Raw genomic sequence first — 23420 nt, forward strand, 5'->3', positions numbered from 1 at the left:
AACATTTAGATGGGTCAGCTCAATGATATATTACATTACTGTCAACACACAAACACACACACACACACACACACACACACACACACACACAGTGTGTAGAGTACTGACTTGCTGATGTACTCTGCATTGAGTACTTTATTGCAGACTTTGCACTTGAAGCAGCCAAGATGCCAGTGCTTATCCAGTGCCACCAAAGACTGCTCATTCTTAAACTCCTTACCACAGCCACAGCAATCTGTACACACAGAGAGAGAGAGAGAGAGAGAGAGAGAGAGAGAGAGAGAGAGGTTACAATTATGGACAAAAAGACAACTTTTTATGGCTAGATCATGTTTGGGGGTGTGCAGCAGGTGCAGAGAAGGACAGAAAAAAACAGGACAGAAAGACATAAGAAAGAAAAGAGACAAAGTAGGGGCAGAGAGAGAGAGAGACAGAGAGAGAATAAGGTGAGGAGGATGAATAGGGCTCTCACTATGAACAGCCTGAACGGGTGCTGGGCTGTTGGCAGGGAGAGGCTGAGTGCATTTCTGACAGATGCACTCTTTCCCATTAAACGTCACACGGTCGCCTGCAGGAAACGGCTGTCTGCCAAAAACAGAGACAGAGAGAGGGAAAAAGAGAGCGGTCACCTCACCACCCAAGAGATAAACAACAAAAACAAATAACTATGAGGACAAAAGAGACATTTTAGTCATTGAGATATGTAGGTCACACTGTAGTTTATAATGCATAAATCTCATAGTAGTTATGGGAAATACTGAATTATACAATTTCTAATTTGTTGCTAACAATTACTAATTACTAAAAGCTGCAAATTACACATCAGTGGCTAATGCGTCCCTGGCTAGCACTTGCGACTAGAAAGTTTCAGAAGAAACATTTGGTACCACAAAAAATCGCAAAATAAAACTGGTCCACAGCATTGTGGTTGGTTACACGGCTCATTTGCAAATTGCAGGCTTTTGCAATATGTGAAGAGCAATGCTGCAATATCAATTTACAAATGATATATTATGTGATCCTAATAGCAAACAAAAGTCATGTGACTCCTGTTTTGCATGCCGCTAAAGCCTGAGGAATGGCACCAGTATTAGAAGCTGAAACTGTTAGCTATTCTAGGTGACTGGTGAAGCTGGAGCGGACGTGCCACTCACACTTGACCCTCTGTGTCTCCGTGCTGGCTGACCACTAGACTTGGAGGACAGGAGGAATTTGACTTTGGCTGATAACGCGAGAGCTGAGGATGTCACAGCATTTTTAGCACCTAGTGGGTACATGAGGACAGCAGGTAACAACCTTGGTGTCATCTTTTAGCCAGTATGCAGAAATAAAGATGATGTACTACATGCAATCATTGGCCATTTTATCAGAAACACCTATCACATAGGTAGGTTTACAGTTACTGATCAGCTCTCCCTCTACCCTATCCATCACTGGAAAAGGACTACCATAGGACCACCACTAGCCAGATAATATTTAGGTTGTAGACTACCCTCAGCTCAGCAGTGACACTAAGACGGTAGTGGCATTGTAGTTGTGAGGTGCTGAGTATGACTAACTCTCACCGTTACCTAAGTCCCAGTTAGCTCATGGTATAACAATAAATGTTGGCACCTGCTGTAGCACTTGTTGGACTGATTTAGCTAGTGGAAATGTCAGCCAGCGCTGCAGTGAATGGTCACTCTGTCTCTAAGGTGTGGATACAGCCGTGGCGTCAGAGAGACTAGGCTTTCTAGCAGATAGGTGATACAATTTAGCACCTGGTTAATTTAGCGTCAGACTCATTTAGCTGTTAGTCCAAATTTCTGTGTGTGAAGCAGCCAAGTAATGACGGACACTATTACACCATGGGAGTGGAGAGGTCAATTAAACCCTAAAACAATAAGGGCCTGTTTGTTGAGTCACACTTCTATTCCCTCACTCATATCTACACAATTACATATTAGTTTCATAGAAGTTACCAGATCATTTATAGTAGTCACTAAAACATACAGTACTGTGCAAAAGTCATGTATTTATTTTCCATCCAAAATGGTCATTAAAGTACAAATTATTGACTAGATATGAGATAATCCACTTGCATAAGAGAAGAGAGATTCAAAGTAAAAAAAGTGAAAAAAAGGAGTACCCCAAACTGGAGCTCAAAAACTGTTAAAGGATATACAGAAAACGGGACTCTTAACAACTGTGCAAGACCTGGTACACCACCAAATCTGTCACCACCATATAAACAGTACTTTCAGAGAAAATCTACAGTAACTCTTCATTTTTTTCAGGTTAGAAAATATCCACAGCTGTTTTTGTCTCTCCTTTCCCTGTAAGAAGATAACTCAACACTATGGGTCTGAAAGGATGTGTAGCTGTCAAGAAACCATTACTGAGAAAAGGAAACTCTTCTTTACTCTTCTCTGAAGAATGGACTGACCAATCCGGAGTTCAGACCTCAAAATCATTGGATGTCTTTGGGATTATGTGCATCATTAGATGCAGAAAATGCAACCAACTTCTAAACTGAACTTTGGAGGTGTGGAAAAAACACCTGCAGATTTCTTTAAAACTGAAAGCAAGTCACCCAGAAAGAATGGAAGCTGTGGACACACTAAATACTAAACAAAAATATTATACTTAGTTACTGGGGCTTCTGTGTAATTTTCTGTTAAATACATGTTTTTTGTTTTTTCCTGACATTGAAAAATCTGTAACTTGTACTTTGAGGCAGTTTTGACTGGTAATTAAATAAAAGAAGAGTAATCTCTGACTTTTGCACAATACTATAAGTCTTCAGATTATAACTAATTAATAATAACACGGTTCAAGGGTTAATAATAGGACCTAGTTCATGCCCTCATTCTCTGTACAGAAACTATGGCTACTGAATACATGGTAACAGGGTTAGCACAGTATGTACTCTGCAGAGATGACATCTGGTCCAGGCAAAGAAAGAGAGAGAGAACACGGACAGTGAAACAGAAAGTCTGCGAGAGAGACATGAAGAGAGAGAGAAAGAGAGGGAGAGAGGGAGAGAGGGAGAGAAAGAGAGAGAAAGAGAGAGAATGAGAGAGAAAGTCAGCAACAACGTGGAAATACAAATCAAACATGTTGTGAGCTGATTAAGGATCTAGTTGCACCCAAGAGATCTAAATGGGTACACTGTGTCCACGGAAACATGGGCATCGCTACGGCAATGTAGGGGAGCAGCCTGGTAACACCATGTGCACACACACACACACATACACACACATCCATTCAGCGATTAAGAGACACCTAACACCCCTCTGGAAATAAGTGGCCTAGGAGCAGGGCATACACTTAACATTCTTGCTAAAAGCTACTGGGTCTCCTTTCCCTACCACGACCAGTAAACAAGACTACCTTCCAACATCTCACTCAAACTTTTGCACACAAAGGAAAGAGGGACACATTAAAGATGTTAAGGGGATTTTGTATTAAGATTTTACTAATCATATTAAGGAGTGAGATCATTTTATGAGCTAATTAATTATACATTCACTGATTTTATAGAAGGAAATGTAAATCATTTCTTACATCACAGGCTCAATTAACTTTCAGTTGTATTAGTAAAACTTGGATTCGTTTTACCTCAGGAGGTACTTTGATCCCTTAAGGGGAATTCCGCCATTTTTTCAAGAATACTGCATAATTAAATGGTTAAGATGAAACACAAAGTCATTCAGGGTTGAATTGAAATGCTCAATTCTACCGAGTCAGAATTGTTCCAGTGCTGGTGATGAGAACCAGACGTCTGAAGAATTTAATATCTCTGAAGCCTGGGACACTGTTTTATGTGTTTGAGATAAAGTTTTGGCCTAAAATGTACTTTTAAAATCCATTCAGGCAGAAAGGTACCTGCAGGATGTTGTAAAACATAATAGTCCTCAACAAAAACTTATTTTTCAAGAAATGCATCGATTCACTGGTCATTTTAGTGAAAATGGCTATATTTGCATTAAAGACATCATGACCCCCCCGGTTTCCTACTACCACCACTCGAGGCCATTAATTGACCATTTCGCATCAAACCCCCCTGAATGACATGTTTACATCTCAATTTGAATTGAATTTAGTTTAATTATGCCCCAATGGCCAGGATCCAGCAGGATCAAACATCCACCCCTTACTTAGCTCCTGACAAGATTCACGATTTTAATCCAGTATGAATCTGCAATGTCAGTTGTTTTTACAGTCTGACAGTATTTATTCCAGAATGACCTGTAACTGGCTGAACCTGGAGCTCCATCAGTAACAGTAATCCTTTTCAAATCCACCTGTTCAAATTAACAAAACTTGCTAATAGCCATGACTATGCAGTGTGTTATTGTTATGGTTATTGTGTGTGGCACTTGTGGCATCTGGGCTATGGCCTCTCAATCTGAGCTATCTGTGATAATGTGGGGAAATAACGTGTAATAAGTTTACACAATAGGTTTTGTGTGTTTGTGAGTGAGTGAGCGAGTGAATTACTGAGTGTGTATGTGTGTGTACTTCTTACTTGCACATAGCACACACAAAGCAGCGTGGGTGATACGTCTTGCCCAGAGCGGACACCACCTCCCCTTCGATAAACTGCTCACAGCTGAAGCAGCGGGTGCCATATAGACGCTGATAATCCAGAGTGCAAATATACTCGCCCTGCCGTACGAAAAACCCTCCCTGTGCCAGGTCACAGCCACACACTGCAGAGGGAGAGAGACAGGGACAGAACTGGTATTATGACATTCTCATATGAGGTGACTGAACTCCATATGCTCCATATTTGTACACTGTTAAACACAGACACGGTAATCATGCAATACTGATAGAAATAAAGGTAATGAAGTTAGCTGTTAGACTAGCTGCCTGGCTAAGTGCTGATTTACACTGCCAGAGACTTTATTTTTGCCAAAACTCATATCCACCTCAGCTGCCAGTTTGTTTTAGCTCGTGATGATAGCACGATATGGGAGAGTGGTATGGGAGATTTTATACACATTCTTTAATATTCGATATCAGTAACTTATGCTATACCTTTTTGTTGTTGTTGACAACCTTCCCACAGCCAGCTGAAATTATAACATGCGAGGGACGTGTGGGGACACATGCCCTCCCTCCTTGCACCAGTGAGCTTAGAATGACAAAGTCACATCCTGGCACTAATGTTTCTAAAATAGCGAAGTAAAAAGTTTGCAGAATGTTGCCCTTTAATTTATACACAGACTTCTGCAAATGCTAAAAGTGAGTCATTGACAGAACCAACATACAAGCAGCCAACATATTATTTGTAAATAATCAGGCAAACTGAATTAGGATTATTAGTCTGATATTGGAATTACAGCTGACGATTAACACTTAAAATGATTAGTTATTGGTACTGGTATCAGAAATTGGTCTCAGGTTTGAAAGGCCCAGTAAACAAGCCCACTTTCAGAAAATGCTGACAATCTCATCATGTTATTCTAACTAAACTGCCTTTACAAATCCACACATACACCCAGACACAAGAACAAATAACGAAATTTCCATGACCATATCAGCCCACATTCTGTTGTCACAAACACGTTCATAAATAATTTTCGGAATAGCTGACATAAACATCCTCTTAGAGTGAACCCTCTTTGCTTTTTCCTTGCAAACGCTGATGTAACAGTCCCTGTGCACTGCACACACAGTCCAGCTGGCTGATTAAATCACATCTTTAGTGTGAAAGCTGGAACGCCCTCTCATCAGCCCACCTCTTCCAGCTAAAATCCTTAATTACTGCCACGGCTTCCGGCCAGCAGATCCACGCATCTGTGTGAGAGTGTGTGGTGATGTTTGTGACACTTTGACTTCATCCATGTCATGCTGCTGATTGCTTTAACACAACTTTCACCTCTCTCTCTTTGTCTCTTTCTCTCAGACCATGTAACGTCTCCCTCTTTCCTCCTCACACTCTTTCCCTTTTTCACAAAAACAGGAACCACTGCAGCAACACAATACAAGCACACAGCAATGACATCATCCTAGGAAGCCATTCTTTTTCCACCTCCACTGAGGTAAATGAGCCTCTTTCACTGCAGTTCTCTTGGCCCTCTCACACTTCTCCACATCCTACACTCTCACTATCACTCAGAAGAGGCCGGTGCAGAGAAACCAAGTCTTTTAACCCTTAAAAGTTACATTTACAGGTGGTAACAAGGCAGATATATTTTTATATTAATTATTTCTCATTGATCCTGTAAAAAAGCTCATATTTCAAACTTTTAATCAATACCATATTTGCTTTTGCCCCCTACTGGGTGGAATGATCAGAACCCAGAGCATTCTAGCCTCAATATGGTTCAGCTTGACCAGATCGAAAACACTAATCTTGAACATATTAAAATAACTTGCAACTGTGCCCAAAAAATGTCTTGTAATCTCTGTGTATTGTCTATTTGTACCAGATGCAAATGTATAAAAGCATATCATACTATGATTTGAAATATAATTTGCTATGTTATTGCCACTGTTTGACATCCAAAACGAAAAAAAAAAACAGAAAGTGTTACTGTAAATGTATATGTATGTAATTATTATCTAATTACATTTAAATAAATATGTAATAAGAGCGGGCAATGTAGAGAAAAACAACAAAAATAACTCTAGACATCTAACGTCCACCATCTCAGATAAAATCAAAGAAGAGCCTGTTCTTCAGAACGTAATCGCTACCAGGGTAGTCCCCATCTGCAATGTAAAGACACCTGCTCCGGTGTGCTCCCTGCTATAACCATCTCATAGTCCTCTTACATAACAACCTTAAGCACCTGAAGGAATGATGCTTACACACATGCACACACATTTACATGCACAGGCACTCTCCCCACATACACCTCACAACACACACATGCAAACCCCGTCTACCACTGATGGCTCCCACACTGACCACGTTCTAATACAAAATCCAAACAATAACAGAGGAATGTTGCTCAGGATATGGTAGGCATATTTTCCATGGCCGCTGGGCTGCTATTGGCTGGTGGGAGCAGTATGGAACATTAGCCATGTTACACACATCCGGTAGTATTGCACGACAATGTCTGAGTCCAGGCCAAAATATGATAACACTTCCCCTGCACAGTGCACACATACACACACACAGAACTACTATGAGAAAACACAGAAATAAACACCCAAGGCCAGCCATGGGTGAATTAAAGAGACTGCCTCATTTCTCACAGTACATCATCAGTCACATTAATCAATTTTAATTTGGAATCTATGCTAAATCCTAATGAGCACATTAATATCAGCTTAATTCAATCTCTTGTAAACACATGGCTTTGCAGAATCCCCAAATTAAAACAGGTTAAATCAATACCTCTCACAGACAATGCTTCTCACAGTACTGCATTGGTATCACACAACAATACTGTTTTTCAGTTTTAACAGTATTGATAGATAGCAAAATCTGGTTTGGTGTGGTTGATATTTAGAGAACTATGCAAAAAACAGCTTATGATTATATTATGTCAAGTGGTTGAACACAATAAGAATATGCTACATCAACTGATTTCTACTGCTTTACTGTGTTCATGTAATACATCTTAATTATGTGCGACCAGTTTGTCATGTCAAGTCAAAGCACCATTTTTCTAGTGCATGTAAGATTCCCTTTGGTGTCATTTCGAAAAGCCTTGGCTAAAGGTTTTTTCTGAACGTGCTCTGGGAACTAGAACTAACCGACTGACAACTTACTAACTCAGCATGTATGCAGAAGTTTGGCCACCCCTGGTCAAATGTTTTTTTGATTTTCTAAATGACGGTAAGTTCACACATCCTCTACAGAGAACACACTTCTGCACAGTTTATTGCAAAATTACTGTTTACTAGCTGAATTTAACATGCAGAAAAATGCCATGCTGTAATTTGTATGTCATTTGACGAGGGTAGTGCCCATCTATAGTGTAAAGACCCCTGCTACTGTGTGCTCCCTGCTTTAACCATATCATATTCCTCTTACATAACAACTTTCAGCACCTGAAGGAGTGATGCTTACACACAAACACATACATTTATCTTTGCAAATAAACAGAAATTGTTCACTAACATTTGTAGAAAAATGTCATGTTGTAATTTGATGTAATTTGTATGTGATTTGATCAGGGGTGTTCAAATTTTTGTATGCGACAGTATGGCCTCTGTAATAGTTATAATACAATAATACCATAATACAATAATACCATAATGTCCCAATAAACATTTTCATGAAAAGTTTCAGGGGTTTAGGGGGTTGCAAAGTTCACTGGGTTCTCTAAGTTGCTTGCTCATATGTCTGAAGAACATCAAATTCTAGCTTAGCATGGTAAGAAATGCCATTTAATAACTTTCACATAGTGAGGTAGGCTAACTAGATTAATAAGCGGCATTGTCCTATCACTAAACACAAAAACGGGTAGCCTTCAACCTTTGGGAAGTGTCTCACCCTCTAGCTGAACTACAGATTATCATTTTTTTTGCCCCTTTGACTGTCTGTCTGCTTGTGTGTATAGGTCAGCAGCCTTTGCGGTTGGAGAGTGGAGGTTTTTTGTTTTGCTTTGTTTTTAAATAAGCTGTCTGAACTCAGTCAAAAAGTGGTGGATCAAATGCCCCCATTGTTCTGGCAGCTGTGAACAGAACAACAGAGCAAATCAAACGGTCTAATCAAAACAAGCGTATGTCAAGTTTTGAAGGATGTTGTTTTAGCATAGGGCACCAGTACTTAGGAAATATGAGTTCATTAACATTATTAATGCAAACTTCATCTGACATGGTGATATAATATTGTGATACTGAATTTTACCAATACTGTCCAGCATGACACTAACTGTGAACAAATACTAACCTGAACACCATTCACTGCATGGTAAGAATGAATGGTGAGCAGTGAGGGCCTCAGACAGGTTTAAATCTGCACCTGCACTCTCACATGTGAGAGCTCTTTTCCTCGCTGCAATCGCTGAATGTAACCTGAAGCCTGCAGTGATGAGGGCTCCTCACACAGGACTTGTCTTTCACTGGCTGCTTTAAATTTAACTTGCGGCAGATGGCCTCCAAGCCTTGGAGGCAGCAACACTGCCAGCACGTAAGGCTCATATCACAGTTCAGTCTGTAGTTCTGTCCAGAACCAGCACCACACCCACTAACACTGATCCTTCTAGCAACTCCAAGAGGCCAGAGAGGCAAGAGTATGTCTCTGCACAATATCATTCACCTGGTTAAAGCTAAATCATGTCAAGGAATAAAAAGGGAAATGGGAGAGGGAGTGGAAGACAACATCACTAGAGAACAAACACTGCATACAATTCCATGACATTCTCTTCTGGCATTAGATGCACTGCTTCTAAAGGCCGAACAAAGAGTATAAACAGAATGTCATTAGAAAACATGGTGTTTGTAGTCAACATGTCTGACAACAGGCTATAAATCTGATCTACAAAGGAATCTTTGCAGAAAAGAACATACAAACATTAAGGACCAGTTTTCCAGACACTGGACTTAGGCTAAACTCAGGGTTGGTCTACCTTGGCTATGTTTACATGCAAAGATTTTTGCCAATCTGATTGAATACCTTCTGATTATAGATTAAGACTGAGGTGTTTATATGCTCACTCTACTCAACAATCTGATGGAAAATCTCTGTTTACATGCAAACTACAAGTAATCCGATCCAAATTACGCGCATGTGTACAGTACCACTCAGTGTAGACGTTACCATGACAACCAGCATCACAAGAGTCCGGTCAGAGTGAGATGAGCAGCAGTAAGCGGTGCTTGTGTTTTTACTTGCTTTAAAATTATGTCAGACTCAGGAAACGTGCTTCACATGTACTTATTAAAGAAGGGCGAGAGGAAGTCGTCGTGTTCTAAGACACATAAACTGGACGTCTGTCCCACCTCTGTCTTTTAAAGTTCAAAGCATAAACTTTGTCTCCTCTGCAGACCACTTTCTGCTGCCACCATGTTCAACATTATAAACCTTCTCTATGACGCGACGCACGTGCACAGAGCATACTTCAAGTTTCCAATTGGGAATGTAATCTGATACAGGTGTTTACATGGTTATTATTCTTCTATTTAACAGATTATTTACAAGATTACCCACCTTGTTCAATCGGATAGAATCTGTATTCCGAATGGCCTTAATCAAACTAGTCTATTCTGATTGAGTTATACATGGATGTATCCTATTCCAATTGAGCTGTTAGTCAGATTATTAACAGATTATTAGGCTGCATATTAACATGGCTATTGAGTATTATATTCTGCATTATGTCCTGTCTACATTATATCATTGTACTAGTAGGCCTGGGCAACATGATAATATATATCATTATCGTGACAAATTATACAATACAATATGCTTGTAGAACACTGACAAAATGCATGTTTCATTATAAAGAGTCCTGTTTATTGAACAAAAATCACTGTGTTCACAGTTTTTGATAGTATTTTTAAAACATAGCACTACTGTTTCCTTCTTCTCTGTTCCAACCCAAAAAATAAATATTGTTACATATTGTGTATCATGAAAATTTCTTGAAGTATTGTGAAATTACATTTTGCCATATCGGCCACCTCTATATACTATTACTACTGACTTGATCTGTAGGAACAAGACCGTTGTAATCCTGTATGTGCCATCAAAAAAATCACAAGTGAGGAAGAACTAGCGGATGGGCTTAATGGAGGGGAAAATGCAAAAGGATGAGTGCAGAGGTTAAGAAAACAAGAGGGCTGATTGGAAAAGGAAGCAGGGAGGGGAGGAATAAGCTGGAAAGCAGAGGGAAGATTGATAAAAGTGGAAGAGCAGAAGTGGGAAATAGGCTTGAAATCAAACTCAAAAGCAGTGTGGATCCTTGAAACTAAGAATACAATTAAAAGAAGAGTTGTGAAAATGTTACTATATATGTGCTGTTACGGGCTCAAGGGTCTAGGTGCTAATAATTAGACTACACATAAAACATCACCAAACCAGTTGCCAGTTGACAACACAACAACCCAAGCACAGTGGCAAGGATGTTATTTATTTCTCTTGTTTATCTATATTTGAAATTTTCAATCTTTAAAACTGAAGCAGTCAAGGAAAATGACTTCAGAGTTGAGCTACTGGCAATTGCACCCAATCAGATTCCACTCTAAAGATGGTCAGCAGAAAGTTCCACCTATATGACCACCCAGAGTACATTCTTCAAAAAAGCCGTGTGCTAGCTAAGACATATAGTTTGTTTAATTTAATGGATATTGAAGAGTTGTCCTTTCAGAGGTACGATGGATTCATTCAATCAACTCCATGACTTTGCTTACCGTTACCAAGACACCTTTATACGGTTACATTTGAATTCTCTCCTAGTTAACACATCCTCAGCAACCGCAATTAGCTATAAAAAATACAGCCATTCCTCAGGAAGGAGGGCAGCTGTAAGAATTATATTGCTTGGTATTCAAAGTTACACCGATCAGGCATAACATCATGACCACCCCCTTGTTTCTATACTCAGTGTCCATTTTATCAGCTCCACTTACTATATAGGTGCACTTTGTAGTTCTACAATTACAGACTGTAGTCCATCTGTTTCTCTGTATACTTTGTTAGCCCACTTTTACCCTGTTCTTCAGAGGTCAGGACCCCCAAGGACCCTCACAGAGCAGGTACTATTTGGGTGGTGGATCTTTCTCAGCACTGCAGTAACAATGATGTGGTGGTGGTGTGTTAGTGTGTGTTGCACTCGTCTGAGTGGATCAGACACAGCAGAGCTGCTGGAGTTTTTAAACACCTCAGTGTCACTGCTGGACTGAGAATAGTCCACCAACCAAAAATATCCAGCCAACAGCGTCCTGTGACCACTGATGAAGGACTAGAGGATGACCAACACAAACTGTGCAGCAGCAGATGAGCTATCGTCTCTGACTTTACATCTACAAGGTGGACTGACAAGGTAGGAGTGTCTAATAGAGTGGACATTGAGTGGACACAGTGTTTAAAAACTCCAGCAGCACTGCTGTGTCTGATCCACTCAGACCAGCGCAACACACACTAACACACCACCACCACATCAGTGTTACTGCAGTGCTGAGAATGAGCCCCCACCCAAATAGTACCTGCTCTGTGAGGGTCCATGGGGGTCCTGAACACTGAAGAACAGGGTAAAATGTCAGGACTAACAGTTGTTAGTTTGCTCGCATGTAGGAGGTTCATTTTCTGTTACTAACAAACAAAGACAGGAATTGGCTTGATTTGGTCTGCTCTGTGGGCTGCAGATGCCAAAAAAGGAAATGGATAAGAAAACAACACCATGCCAATTCTTATCCCTTATATAATGTGCTCAAATCAGCCATGTTTAACAGAGAGGAAATGACAAAGAGAAATGGACAAAACAGTACACACACCTCTACACCCTAAAACCACCTTGTGGGTTATAACAGTATGAAAAAGGCCCGGTACTGAAAATCCAGCAGGTAGGCTGTACACTTGTCTAATACTCTTCCTGTGCATACCATATCATGTCAACTGAAGGCTTTTGATCTCTAATTCATAGCAGATCAGATAAGACTCTAGGAAAAAACACTCTCCACAGTCGATTCTCTGGAGTAATGCAACAAAACTGTGAAAGTTTCATTGCTGAGGTAGGTATATAGCAATAAATCACTGCCCATGTGCCCTAGAACTGACAAATTATAGCAGGCTACACTTTTGCATGGGCTGTAAGGCTTCCTAATGCTCAGTCACTGGATCTCAGTGTGAGGCTGGTTTGCAGCAGCATATTTTACTGTTTCAGCACAACACAAGAACACAACACGCAAAGCTAGCCAGTGTTGACTTGGCATCCATGCTCTAGCAGAATTCTCTGGCAAATTCTCTGGCTACCACTGCTCAAATGAAGCTAGTTAGCTGGCCCTGTTGATGAAAGCGAGAATACTACACCATGAGAGAGAGAAAAACTGGGTGAGGACCCAATGAGTGATTGGCTTTCTCTGGCGGAACTGGCATCTTACCACTGACCAACCTGAGAGATCAGGGAGGGTCTGTATTCCCTGTCTCTGAGAGTACATGGCAGTAACTGGGACATGATAATATCATATAAAACACAAACAACACTGAGTAAAGTCATAGTGAACTGTGTTAAACATAATGAGTACATTAATTCTATAAGAAATCACTGTACATTTACAATTAAAAGAAGAGTTGTTCAAAAAATTAAACATATTTCTCCCCTAGGCCCAAATGTAGGTGATCAGCCAAGATATTTTTTCTGCTCCTTTACTTTTACACTGGAGCCATGACGCTAATTATGCTAACAAGTAACAGAAGCTTACACCCCACAAACTACATGCCTAAATCATCACACGTGTGTACCAAACCATGTTGAGTTGTTAACCCTAAGAACAACGTCCTGCTGTAATGCATTCCAGATGTGTTTAAACTTAAGTGACTATATAACCATCTTTTTTTTAGTTTTGTCATTGCTTGGTAGCCAGTCAGAGGATAAAATACATCATCTATCAGATCCAATCATAGCAAGGCTTTAATGTTGTAAAAGCCATGTTTTAATATATGACTGCTAATAGAGTTGTCCAGCGCAACTTCTGAAAACTTCAAAAAACTTCAAAACATTTTTGCCTTTGGACTTTTCTTCAAGACGGATGCTGAAAAACACAAATGCTTGTCAAGGGCAGTGATGCCGAGGCTGAACACACTCATGTCAGAAGTGTGATGTGGCTCTTTACAGCTTCAATATAATATCATATAACGGATAGCTCTGGTCCTAAAATCTGACTGGCCATTGTATGGCTATTTGAATGGATTGCGTTCTTTAAATGTTCATGTTTCAGTCTGAAGTAGCGTCAAACCCAGGCTGAATAACGGCTTCGTACTCCCTAAAAAGTGTGCTAGCTATGAAAGTTCAGACATTATAGCCTCGACATGCCAAACAGCGCATCATTTATCGAGTATGGATGTGGCTGAGTCCCAAATGAGCATACACTATGTAGGGATCAGGGAACCATTTAAGATTCAGCCTCAGCATGAGAGGAGGGGCAGCGCTGGATTGGTGCTAAATAAGACTCGCGGTGGTAATTTGGTGACCAAAAAGTACTTAGAAAGTGAAAGTTGTTACATTAAACAGTGCTGTGTTATTATATGTTCATTGTAGTAGGACATAAAGTTTAAAATGTATGAAATGACCACATTGTACAGCGATAGGCGACCAAATGTTTTGATTCAGCGGTCCATCGATACTCTAAAGGAACCACATTTCTTGGCAGAACACTTGTTTATGTCAATTATTAGTAATAGTAACAAATTGTTTTTTGAAAATTGTGTATTTTATCATATTTTATGCTGCCAGTTGGATCTAAAAACACTCTTTTCACTCTTCTGCTTTTTAAGTAACATACACATGTACTATTTTATACATAACAGTATGTCATACAGTGTCAGAAACCACATAAGCAAGTCTGTTTGAAATTACTTAAAAACTCAGCTCAGTTTGAGGCGAGTGTGTGATGATTTAAGCATGTAATCTGTCCAAAGCTAATTTGTGAAAATTAGCTTTCATTACTTGTTAGCTACAGTTAGCTCAAGCACAAAGCTAAAGAAGTAAACTTCTGACACCAAACTTGGCTGACCAACTGCATTCAGGGTAGGGGAAGAGCTGTGTAAATCTATTTATTTACAGAACTATACCTTTAAAAACTATGAGACTCAAAAAAGAGTATGAGGCTAAAAAGAGTCTTAGTTATCATTCTAAACTGAATATCAGCCCTTTCAAGTGTAACATTAGGTCAAAGGTCAGGTGTTTCCCATCATGTAGCAGGAGCTCTGTGGGTAAATGACGGCCATTCGAGCCACACATACTCTGGCACAGCGAGCAGTGGGTATCGTTTACAGAGGCATGCCTTGATCCACATGCCTCAAAGCCCTGAACAGGGCTCCTACCCCTCCCTGAAATCTCACAAATACCAACTTCAACTTACAGTCATTCACACTCTCATTTATTATGACATTTCTGATTATTGCCTTTTGATACAGGTCAATGGATCCCATCCACAGCTTATGCATGACATTTACTCATACTTTACTCATAACCTAAGAATAAAAGTGTGAAAGCAATGGCATACTCTAACGCAAGCATGGCATGCACATACATAAATGCATGGGCACCCATATGATACTCAGGTCATACACACATAGCTAAAGCTGCAGCTCCATGTTTGGCCAGAAGGTTTAAAGCCAGGGCCAAGCCCAATGTAGCAGTATGAGCACTACTGCAGGCACGGCACTCCCTCACAACCTAATGCGTTAATGAGTCATCAACCGCTAACATCTATATATGCCCATTCATAATCTCTTTGAACCGTGAGGGCTACTGTAGTTCATCAACATTGTCTTCTTTATCACCATCATCATGGCTGTATCCTCTAGTCAACGGCTACCAACTTTAGAAAATTGTCCGTAGTTTTATTTTCAGTTAACCACTTAATTAAAATGTATAACAGCCCCCTAACATTACTAGGGGGTACAAAGGGATTACTACAATTGTAAATTTCTAACTGCACACTGATTAATTTCAATGATGATTTTTTAGGAAATACAATCTGAATTGATTTGATTATTTTGACACAATTCAGAATTGTTTCACAAATAGAACTGGAGCACTTATTTATACAGAAGTGAAATACAGGTAATAATGAACAATACATCAAGCTCTTTTGGATTATTACATTTAAAAATAGACTGAGAATTCTTTTTTGATTATTATAATCAATTAAAATAGTTCTAAAACTGCAAAACTGATGCAGTCCATGTTCAGATCAATGCATCAGGGCATTTTACACCTTTGATGATTACAACAAGGATCATAGCCCTGATGATCAAACAGACTATGCCTTAAGACAACAGCATCTTTGGTTTCACGAGAACTTTGTCGGTGAAATTCCAATCAATGGCCTGATGAATAAAACAGCATCCTTACAAGATCACCTGGGCTTAGCAGAATCATGTGAGCTCCAGTTGAGACAGGTCACCTTGAGAGGAAAGTGAGCTCACTCAGGTCTCTCCTATGCACACTACCTGGAGTCTCCTATAAATGATAATGTAATATGTAATACAAATTTCTTGAATAAACGCTAAAGGGATATTACTTTGTTTGACATATCTCCTGTAAACTGACATGATTTGTTTAGTCAGGATCTTCCTGCAAGTATTGTTTTAGTATATACACTCCTTGGCCACTACACCTGCTCAGTCATTGAATTTGCTTTGATTAAAATCAAAATGGGGAAAAATATGATGTGAGTGACTGTGAATGTGAGTGAGTTGGGATGGTTTGAGCATTTCAGAAACTGCTGCTCTCCTGGGATTCTCACCCACAACAGTCTCTAGTGTTTACACCGAATGGCGTGGAAAACACTGAGCGAGCAGCAGTTCTGAGTGCAGAAACACTCTGTTGATATACAGGTCAGTGGAGAATGGCCAGACTTGTTCAAGCTGACAGGAGCTCTGTTTTACAACAGTGGTGATCAGAAAGGCATCTCTGAACACACAGCATTTAAAACCTTGACGTCATGATATAATGGCTACTTCCAGGAGGATAATGCGCTTGTCACAAAGCACAAAATCGCATAAGGTTTCCATGAACTTGACAATGAGCACACTGTACCTCAAAGGCCTCTCCAGTCACCAGATCCGAATCCAGTAGAGCACCTTTTGGATGTGCTAGAACAGGAGATTCAAAGCATAAATGTGCAGCTGACAAATCTGCAGCAATTACTTGATGCAATTATGTCAATAAAATCTCAAAAGAATGTTTCCACCACTGAGCAGAATCAAAGTAATGAAGAATTCCAGCTGTTCTGAGAGCAAAGCAGCTGTCCTACCCAGAATTTAAAAGGTATTCCTAATAGAGTGGCCTGAGAATGTACATAGTAAAGAGGTGCAACCACTTAACATGAACATTTCTGGTCACTTATCAGAACTTCTGCATCGAGCTGGTGCAACAAAAATAGTTTCAGCTGTAAAAAGACTAAATGGAACAACTGAAAAGTCCAGCCAGAAAAAAAACAATTCCTAATGGCTGAAAATAATGGAGTGATGAAAGATAAGAGGGCTTACAGAAAACATGTTTACAGTTAAACAGCAGCTAATTAGGCCATAAAGCTCACTCCATATTAAACAGTAAATCAGTCTTGGTGAAATCAGCTGCCAATGTACAAACATACAGTGTGGAAATGCAGTATTGCACACTTCTATGTAACACAGACTGCATTGTGCCACAGAAGGAGGATTTATCTATCTGAAAAAGTCACTATAAAAGACTTCCATTTGCACTGTGTTACTGTTTAACTGTTAATGTTCTCAAATACAATCAAGTGATGATACAGTCATCCAGAACGAAAAGAGCAAAAAGTGAAAAGAGGATAGAGTGTAAAACAGCCAGGCTGGAGTCAAGAGTATGAAACAGAGCCTTTTCAACACACCAGCTCCAAACAATTGAGCCTTGGCCTGAGTTCACTTTCATTAGTGAGGGATTTCAGATTCAGCCTACTTACACCAACTCATCCAATAACAACAGCTAGACTAAATCCTAAATAATGAGACAGCAGTTTATTTCATTTGAGATAAAAATGTTTTATGAGAGTTATTATTATTGTTTTGCTATACTGTTCAAATGCAATTACACATTTATCTACATAGTTGCATAATTCACAATTGATTTACATTCTGTATTGACAATAAATAGCTAAACATGTAAATCACTCTTTCATTGTGCAAAACAAGACAGTATGCACAACAATTAATTTTTTTTTACAGAATTCAAATCATCTCCTCCCCATCAATAACCTCCTCTTCTACTGACAAACACGAATGTTTGGACTAAAAGTTTAGAATCCATGTTCATAACTTCTGCATTTGTTTCAATGAGCTTCAAATAAGATATAACATCACATTAAAACATGCTTTATTTCTGTCATTTGCAACAACAGGCTTCTTCTAAAAGCTAAATAATTTAATATTCAGTCACACTTTGTCTCTGTGTGGCTGTCAAGCTCTACTCTGAACTGACGTCACCTTTCAAATGAAAGCCTTACAACTAGCAGCCTAGAAACATTAAGAGCAATACAAATAAAGAAATAAATTCAAATCTGACAGCACTGCTGCAAATGAAAGCTGCTAGTGAAAGCAATCATACTAATGGGTTGAAGGAGAGAGCTAGAATGAGCACTTTGCAGACAGCAGAGAAACTCAATCTGCTCTCAGCAAGCCAGCACTTCCTCATATTTCACCCCAGTGATGTACACTAAAAATCTGTTTTTTAGGTTCTCACTAAAACAGGCTGCCCTTTAAAATCTATCTGTAAAATGGTAGGTAAAGTGCATTTAGTAAAAACAGCACCAATCTTTATTGACATGAAGCACTTTACTTCTTCACATGATTATAAACAGCCCCATTGCAAGCAGGTGTTACATAAACAGGATTAACAGACACATTCACTGCACCCATTTTTTCCACCTACTAGTGAATCATGCACGGCCTATGTTCGACAGTACAGGAGTTTGCGGTATTAATACTCTGCGTGATGTCATATACAAGCTGGAACAATGCAGTACGCCTTGATTAGAACTAGCACATTAGAAACACGACACCCACGCTATTCATCATTTCTGTGTGTCTGAGAGGTACAAGACACAGCAGGTTCGTGCTGTTTGATGAGTGTTACTAAAAAATAACGTATTGCATCTCATTATATATGGGGATCACTATATCACCTCAGCCAGAAATGGTTTTGCAATTTTCTTTTCAGGATGTTGGTTTTACTGTGTATTTTTATATGCTTAGATAGAACAATTACAGCCCAGTTCCTCAAAGCTACAGCTACATTTGTGAAATACTATTTTCCTGAACTAACTCAGTAAATCAAATACAAAGAGCTCAGGCAAAAATCATTTCAATATTTTATTTATTTAGTTTTTACTATTCCTGACAACAACTGATACAACATATCTCAATGCAATCTTAATGTATTAAAAATGCTGAACTGCACAATAACTATTGGTTATATATATATATACATATATACAGATAGATAGATAGATAGATATAGATATACCGCCTCCTGCATCCATCCTCTCTGTGATGTAGGCCTCATGAATTATTGTCAGAGTTGTATTGTGTGCGAGTGCCATTAATATAGATGAGGCTGAACCAGTGTCTGACAGAAAAGAGCATGCACATCGTTTTACTGCATTTGTTTTATTTTGCTATACTGTTTAAATGTAAATTTATAATAACACATTCAATTACATACTAAATTATGCACAAATAACATTACATCTACATTCCATTTATATTCTGTTCTCACAAGTTTAAGCCAGGGGTGGGCAATGCAGCAAAAATACTGTATTACAATACTTCAAAACATTTTCACATGATATGTATCATAATATTTTGACACGAATACTGTGTTGCACTAAATTCAATTAAACAGAAGCAATTAAACCATCTTTGTAATGGAACATGCAGCTGATTTGTGTTCTTTAAGTACAGACGATATCAATAATATGTACTGTTTATCGCAATAACACAATTTCTCACAATAACAATACAATATTGTCATATTGCCCATCTCCAGTTTGAACCTGCATTTCCTCTTTGTCTTGATATCATGAAATGTTTTTAGAAACTATAAACTATTATCACTAGAAACTAATAGCACGTCACAATACAATATTTCAGGCAAGCAGCTTGTGTCTTTCTCTGCAAGTATCTACATGCTAATGCATGTGAAGGAGACTGTGTGCCTCTGAAGTTGAAAATTAAGCTCTGTTCTCTACTGTATAGAATCTCTAGGGTGGTATAACAAGTTATTAGTGCTTCTTCCCCAAAGGTCTCAATCCCCTATAGCCTGTCTCAATACTGGCATCATGTCAATAACAAGGTTAGAGACCCCTAATGGCTGAAGCAGTACATCTGTCCTTGATTCTGAATGCTTGTCCTTCACCAACCCCCTGTTTTTTTTTGTTGCAAGGGCAGTGCTTTGCTGGAGATTTACATGATACTGAAAGGTGAGGGGCCCAGCTTTAATGTACCCCCCCCCCACACACACACACAGCCTCCCCAACCTACACCCACACAATGAGGCAATTCAATTGGATTTGGGCAATTTCAATTTCATTTAGCTCAATTTCATTCATTTGGCCTGATCTAATTTCCTAGTGTGAGCATGCAATAAGAAATGAGGTCTTAGTTAAATCATCTGCAGACAAAACCACCAATACTGTCTCATAAATCCCTTATTTCTGTTTTACAGTGTAGCCTGTTTCACTCTAAACAACTCGAAAGCTTACACAAGTCTCAAAGCTACAATAATTAAAAGCCTTTATCATGTCAGTTTAACATTATGATTTTCATAATAGCACTCAGTGGGGTTTTGGACACTTGCAGACATGTTAGTCTAATTTAACTAACCGCAGATCAGTGGGTGGGTAGAAAGTTTGTATATCATTTGTTTGCATGTGTTTATCTGTCTGCTTGTATGTTTGCATTTCCGTGTATCCAGTGATCATGTTAGGGATTGTGTGTATCTGTATACACATCCTTTTAAAAGTCTGGAATTACTTGTCAAACACTAAATGTCTAGACATCTGCTCATTCATTTGTACCCTCTTTGCTGCAATAACAGCCTCTACTCTTCTGGGAATGCTTTCCACTCAATGTTGGAACATTGCTGTGAGGATTTTATTGCATTCAGCCATAAGAACATTAGTGAATCAGGTACTGATGTTGGGTGATTCTGGATCAAATACACCACTCCAGCTCATCCCAAAGTGTGTTCAATGGAGCTACTTCACTCCAGAGCCCAAAGCTGGGGGGCTTTACACCCCTAGTTGATGCTTGGCATTGGGCATGGTGACCTCTCCAGAGCATCCCATTCTAAATGCAATGCACCTTAAACTAAATTTGCTAATTAGAAAGAGTGTCTGGATACTTCTGAATGTGTATTGTAGTAATAATTCTTATTTATTATTCAATATTAACTCTCTTATTGTAGATTAAAATATTACAAACAAGACAACAGAATGTATCTTTAGGTGCTTTTTTATATGCAAGTATTTTGGAAAGAATGAGTAAATTATATGTAATGTACTGTAAATATCTATTTTTTGCAGATAAGTCATGTACCTCAAGATTTGATCACCAAGTTTTAAATATAACCCACTCTGGACGTCAATTTCATCCATCCATCCATCCATCCATCCATCCATCCATCCATCCATCTATCTATCAATCTATCTATCTATCTATCTATCTATCTATCTATGAACGATGATTCTAACCTTTTGAATAGTACCGTGGGTACATTACAATGTACACTGCATGTGATGATTACCTTTCACCTCATACGTGCTGAAAACACAGTAGTGATATGTATCAAGAGCCCCTCCTCTCTCTGAGACCTGAGCACTACACCCCTTATCATACTCAGACCATTTCAACATCTTTCCCCTCTCCCTGCCAAACTCAAAATCTGGACACACTCCTGAACTGTGGGGTGGACATGTACGTGTGCATGTGTGTGTGTGAGACATGTGTGTACTGGACAAAAGCGCACACAGGGGGACTGAGGAAAATAAAAGGCAGCTGCGCTTGGGTGTTCTCAGTAGGGTGTAGGTCATTCATTGTAAGAGAGGCATTTTCTGGAAATATGCACACATACACACACAAAGAGAGAGAGAGAGAGAGAGAGAGGGAGAGAGCAGCACAAATACAGTGCAAACCATAGTTGTTGTTTACTTTGTATGTGTATTTGTAGTAACACTATGGTGTAGGGTGACATTATAATGCACTTATAGTGCTGTTATTAAGCCTTATTAAGCCAGTGCCTGATCATTACTAAGCATTACTAACTATGGGTGAATGAAACATGTTTCTAAGCACTTTTATTTGTGTATTGTACATCGTAATCTGTGACATATAATTTTAGGTATGCATTATTATGTCCTCATTAAGCCAAGTCAACAGTTACTAACTTATCAAGCCAATAATTAAGTATGGGGTCTTAATGGAATGTGCTTATTAGTGATCACTGTATCGAAATGTTTAACTACTTACTTTAGTATCTTATCAATCACTCAAAAGTAAATCATACTACCAATCAGCTCTGAGGACAAAACCAACCCCCTATTCCTAAGTGACCACTTACATTTTCAGTCAAAATTTACACATAAGACAAAGACACCAAACATTGGCAGCAGAATGGGTCATACTGAAGAGCTCAGTGACTTTAAGCCTGGCACTGTCACAGGATGCCACCTTTGTTACAAGTCAGTTCTTGAAGTCAGTTTTCTGCTCTGTTAGATCTGCCCTGGTCAACTGTAAGTGCTTTTGTTGTGAAATGGAAGCATCTAAGAGCCACAAAGCACTAAAACACACAAACTCACAGAGTGAGGTCACTTGTAAAAATTGTCTATTCTCTGTCACATCACTCACTACAAAATTCCAAACTGCCTCAGTACATGAACTGTATGTAGGGAGCTTCATGAAATGGGTTTCCAATGTCAAGCAGACACACATAAGCCTAAGAACACTATGTGCAATGCTAAGCGCCAGATTAAGTGGTGTAAAATGCAACGTGTAAAAAGGAATCTGGAATAGTGGAAACGTGTTCTCTGAAATGATGCATCATGCTTTGATATCTGGCAGTCTGATGGATGAATCTGGGTTCGGAGGATGCCAGGAGCTACGTACTAGAATGAAGAATGCCAACAGTAAAGTTTGGTGGAGGAGGAATAATGGTCTGAGGTGGTTTTTCAGAATTTGGGCACAGACTCTTAGTTCCAATGAAAGGTAATGTCAATGCTGCTGCATACAAAGACAACTACATGCTTCCAACTTTGTGGCAACTGTTTCGGAAAGGACTGTTCCTGTTCTAGCATGACTGTGCCCCTGTGCACAAAGTGAGCTCCATAAAGAAATGGATTGACAAGTTTGGTGTGGAGGAATTCCAGTGGCCTGCACAGAGCTCTGATCTTAAACTCCTTTAGAATGGACTGCAATGTCAATTGTGAGCCAGGCTTTCTCATCCAATATCAGTGCCTGACTTCACAAATGCTCTTTTGACTGAATGAAAACAAATTCCCACAGAAACTCCAAAATCTTGTAGAAAGTCTTACCAGAAGATTGGAGGTTTTATAGCTGCAAAGGGGGGGCAACTCCATAATAACACCCATGGTTTTGAAATGGGATGTAGAACAAGCTCATGGAGGTGCAAGGTCCACATACTTTTGGCCACATAGTGTAAGCCATTAAGGACCCTGGCCCTGTTCCACCTCTCCTCCTCTGTGAAATAAAAAGCAAATAGGCGTTCTGTACCTTTGCACATGGATTTGTTTTCGATCGATGCATATAAATCCATGTGAGGGCG

At 39.3% G+C, this 23420-nt stretch overlaps 1 protein-coding gene across 13 annotated transcripts in view; it reads right to left on the minus strand.

The window, feature by feature from the left end:
- Positions 1-23420, minus strand: part of ablim2 (actin binding LIM protein family, member 2) — a 91030-nt gene that overhangs the window by 31809 nt on the left and 35801 nt on the right. For all 13 annotated transcript variants that reach the window (XM_036572329.1, XM_036572338.1, XM_036572335.1 and 10 more), the window contains 3 exons: positions 4511-4694; positions 473-585; positions 109-235 (listed from right to left, as the gene is read on the minus strand). In XM_036572329.1, coding sequence (XP_036428222.1) covers positions 109-235; positions 473-585; positions 4511-4694 — 424 coding nt within the window. The remainder of the gene's footprint in view (positions 1-108; positions 236-472; positions 586-4510; positions 4695-23420) is intronic.

Source organism: Colossoma macropomum, unplaced genomic scaffold, assembly GCF_904425465.1.
Source record: "Colossoma macropomum unplaced genomic scaffold, Colossoma_macropomum, whole genome shotgun sequence".
Taxonomy (NCBI): Eukaryota; Metazoa; Chordata; class Actinopteri; order Characiformes; family Serrasalmidae; genus Colossoma; species Colossoma macropomum.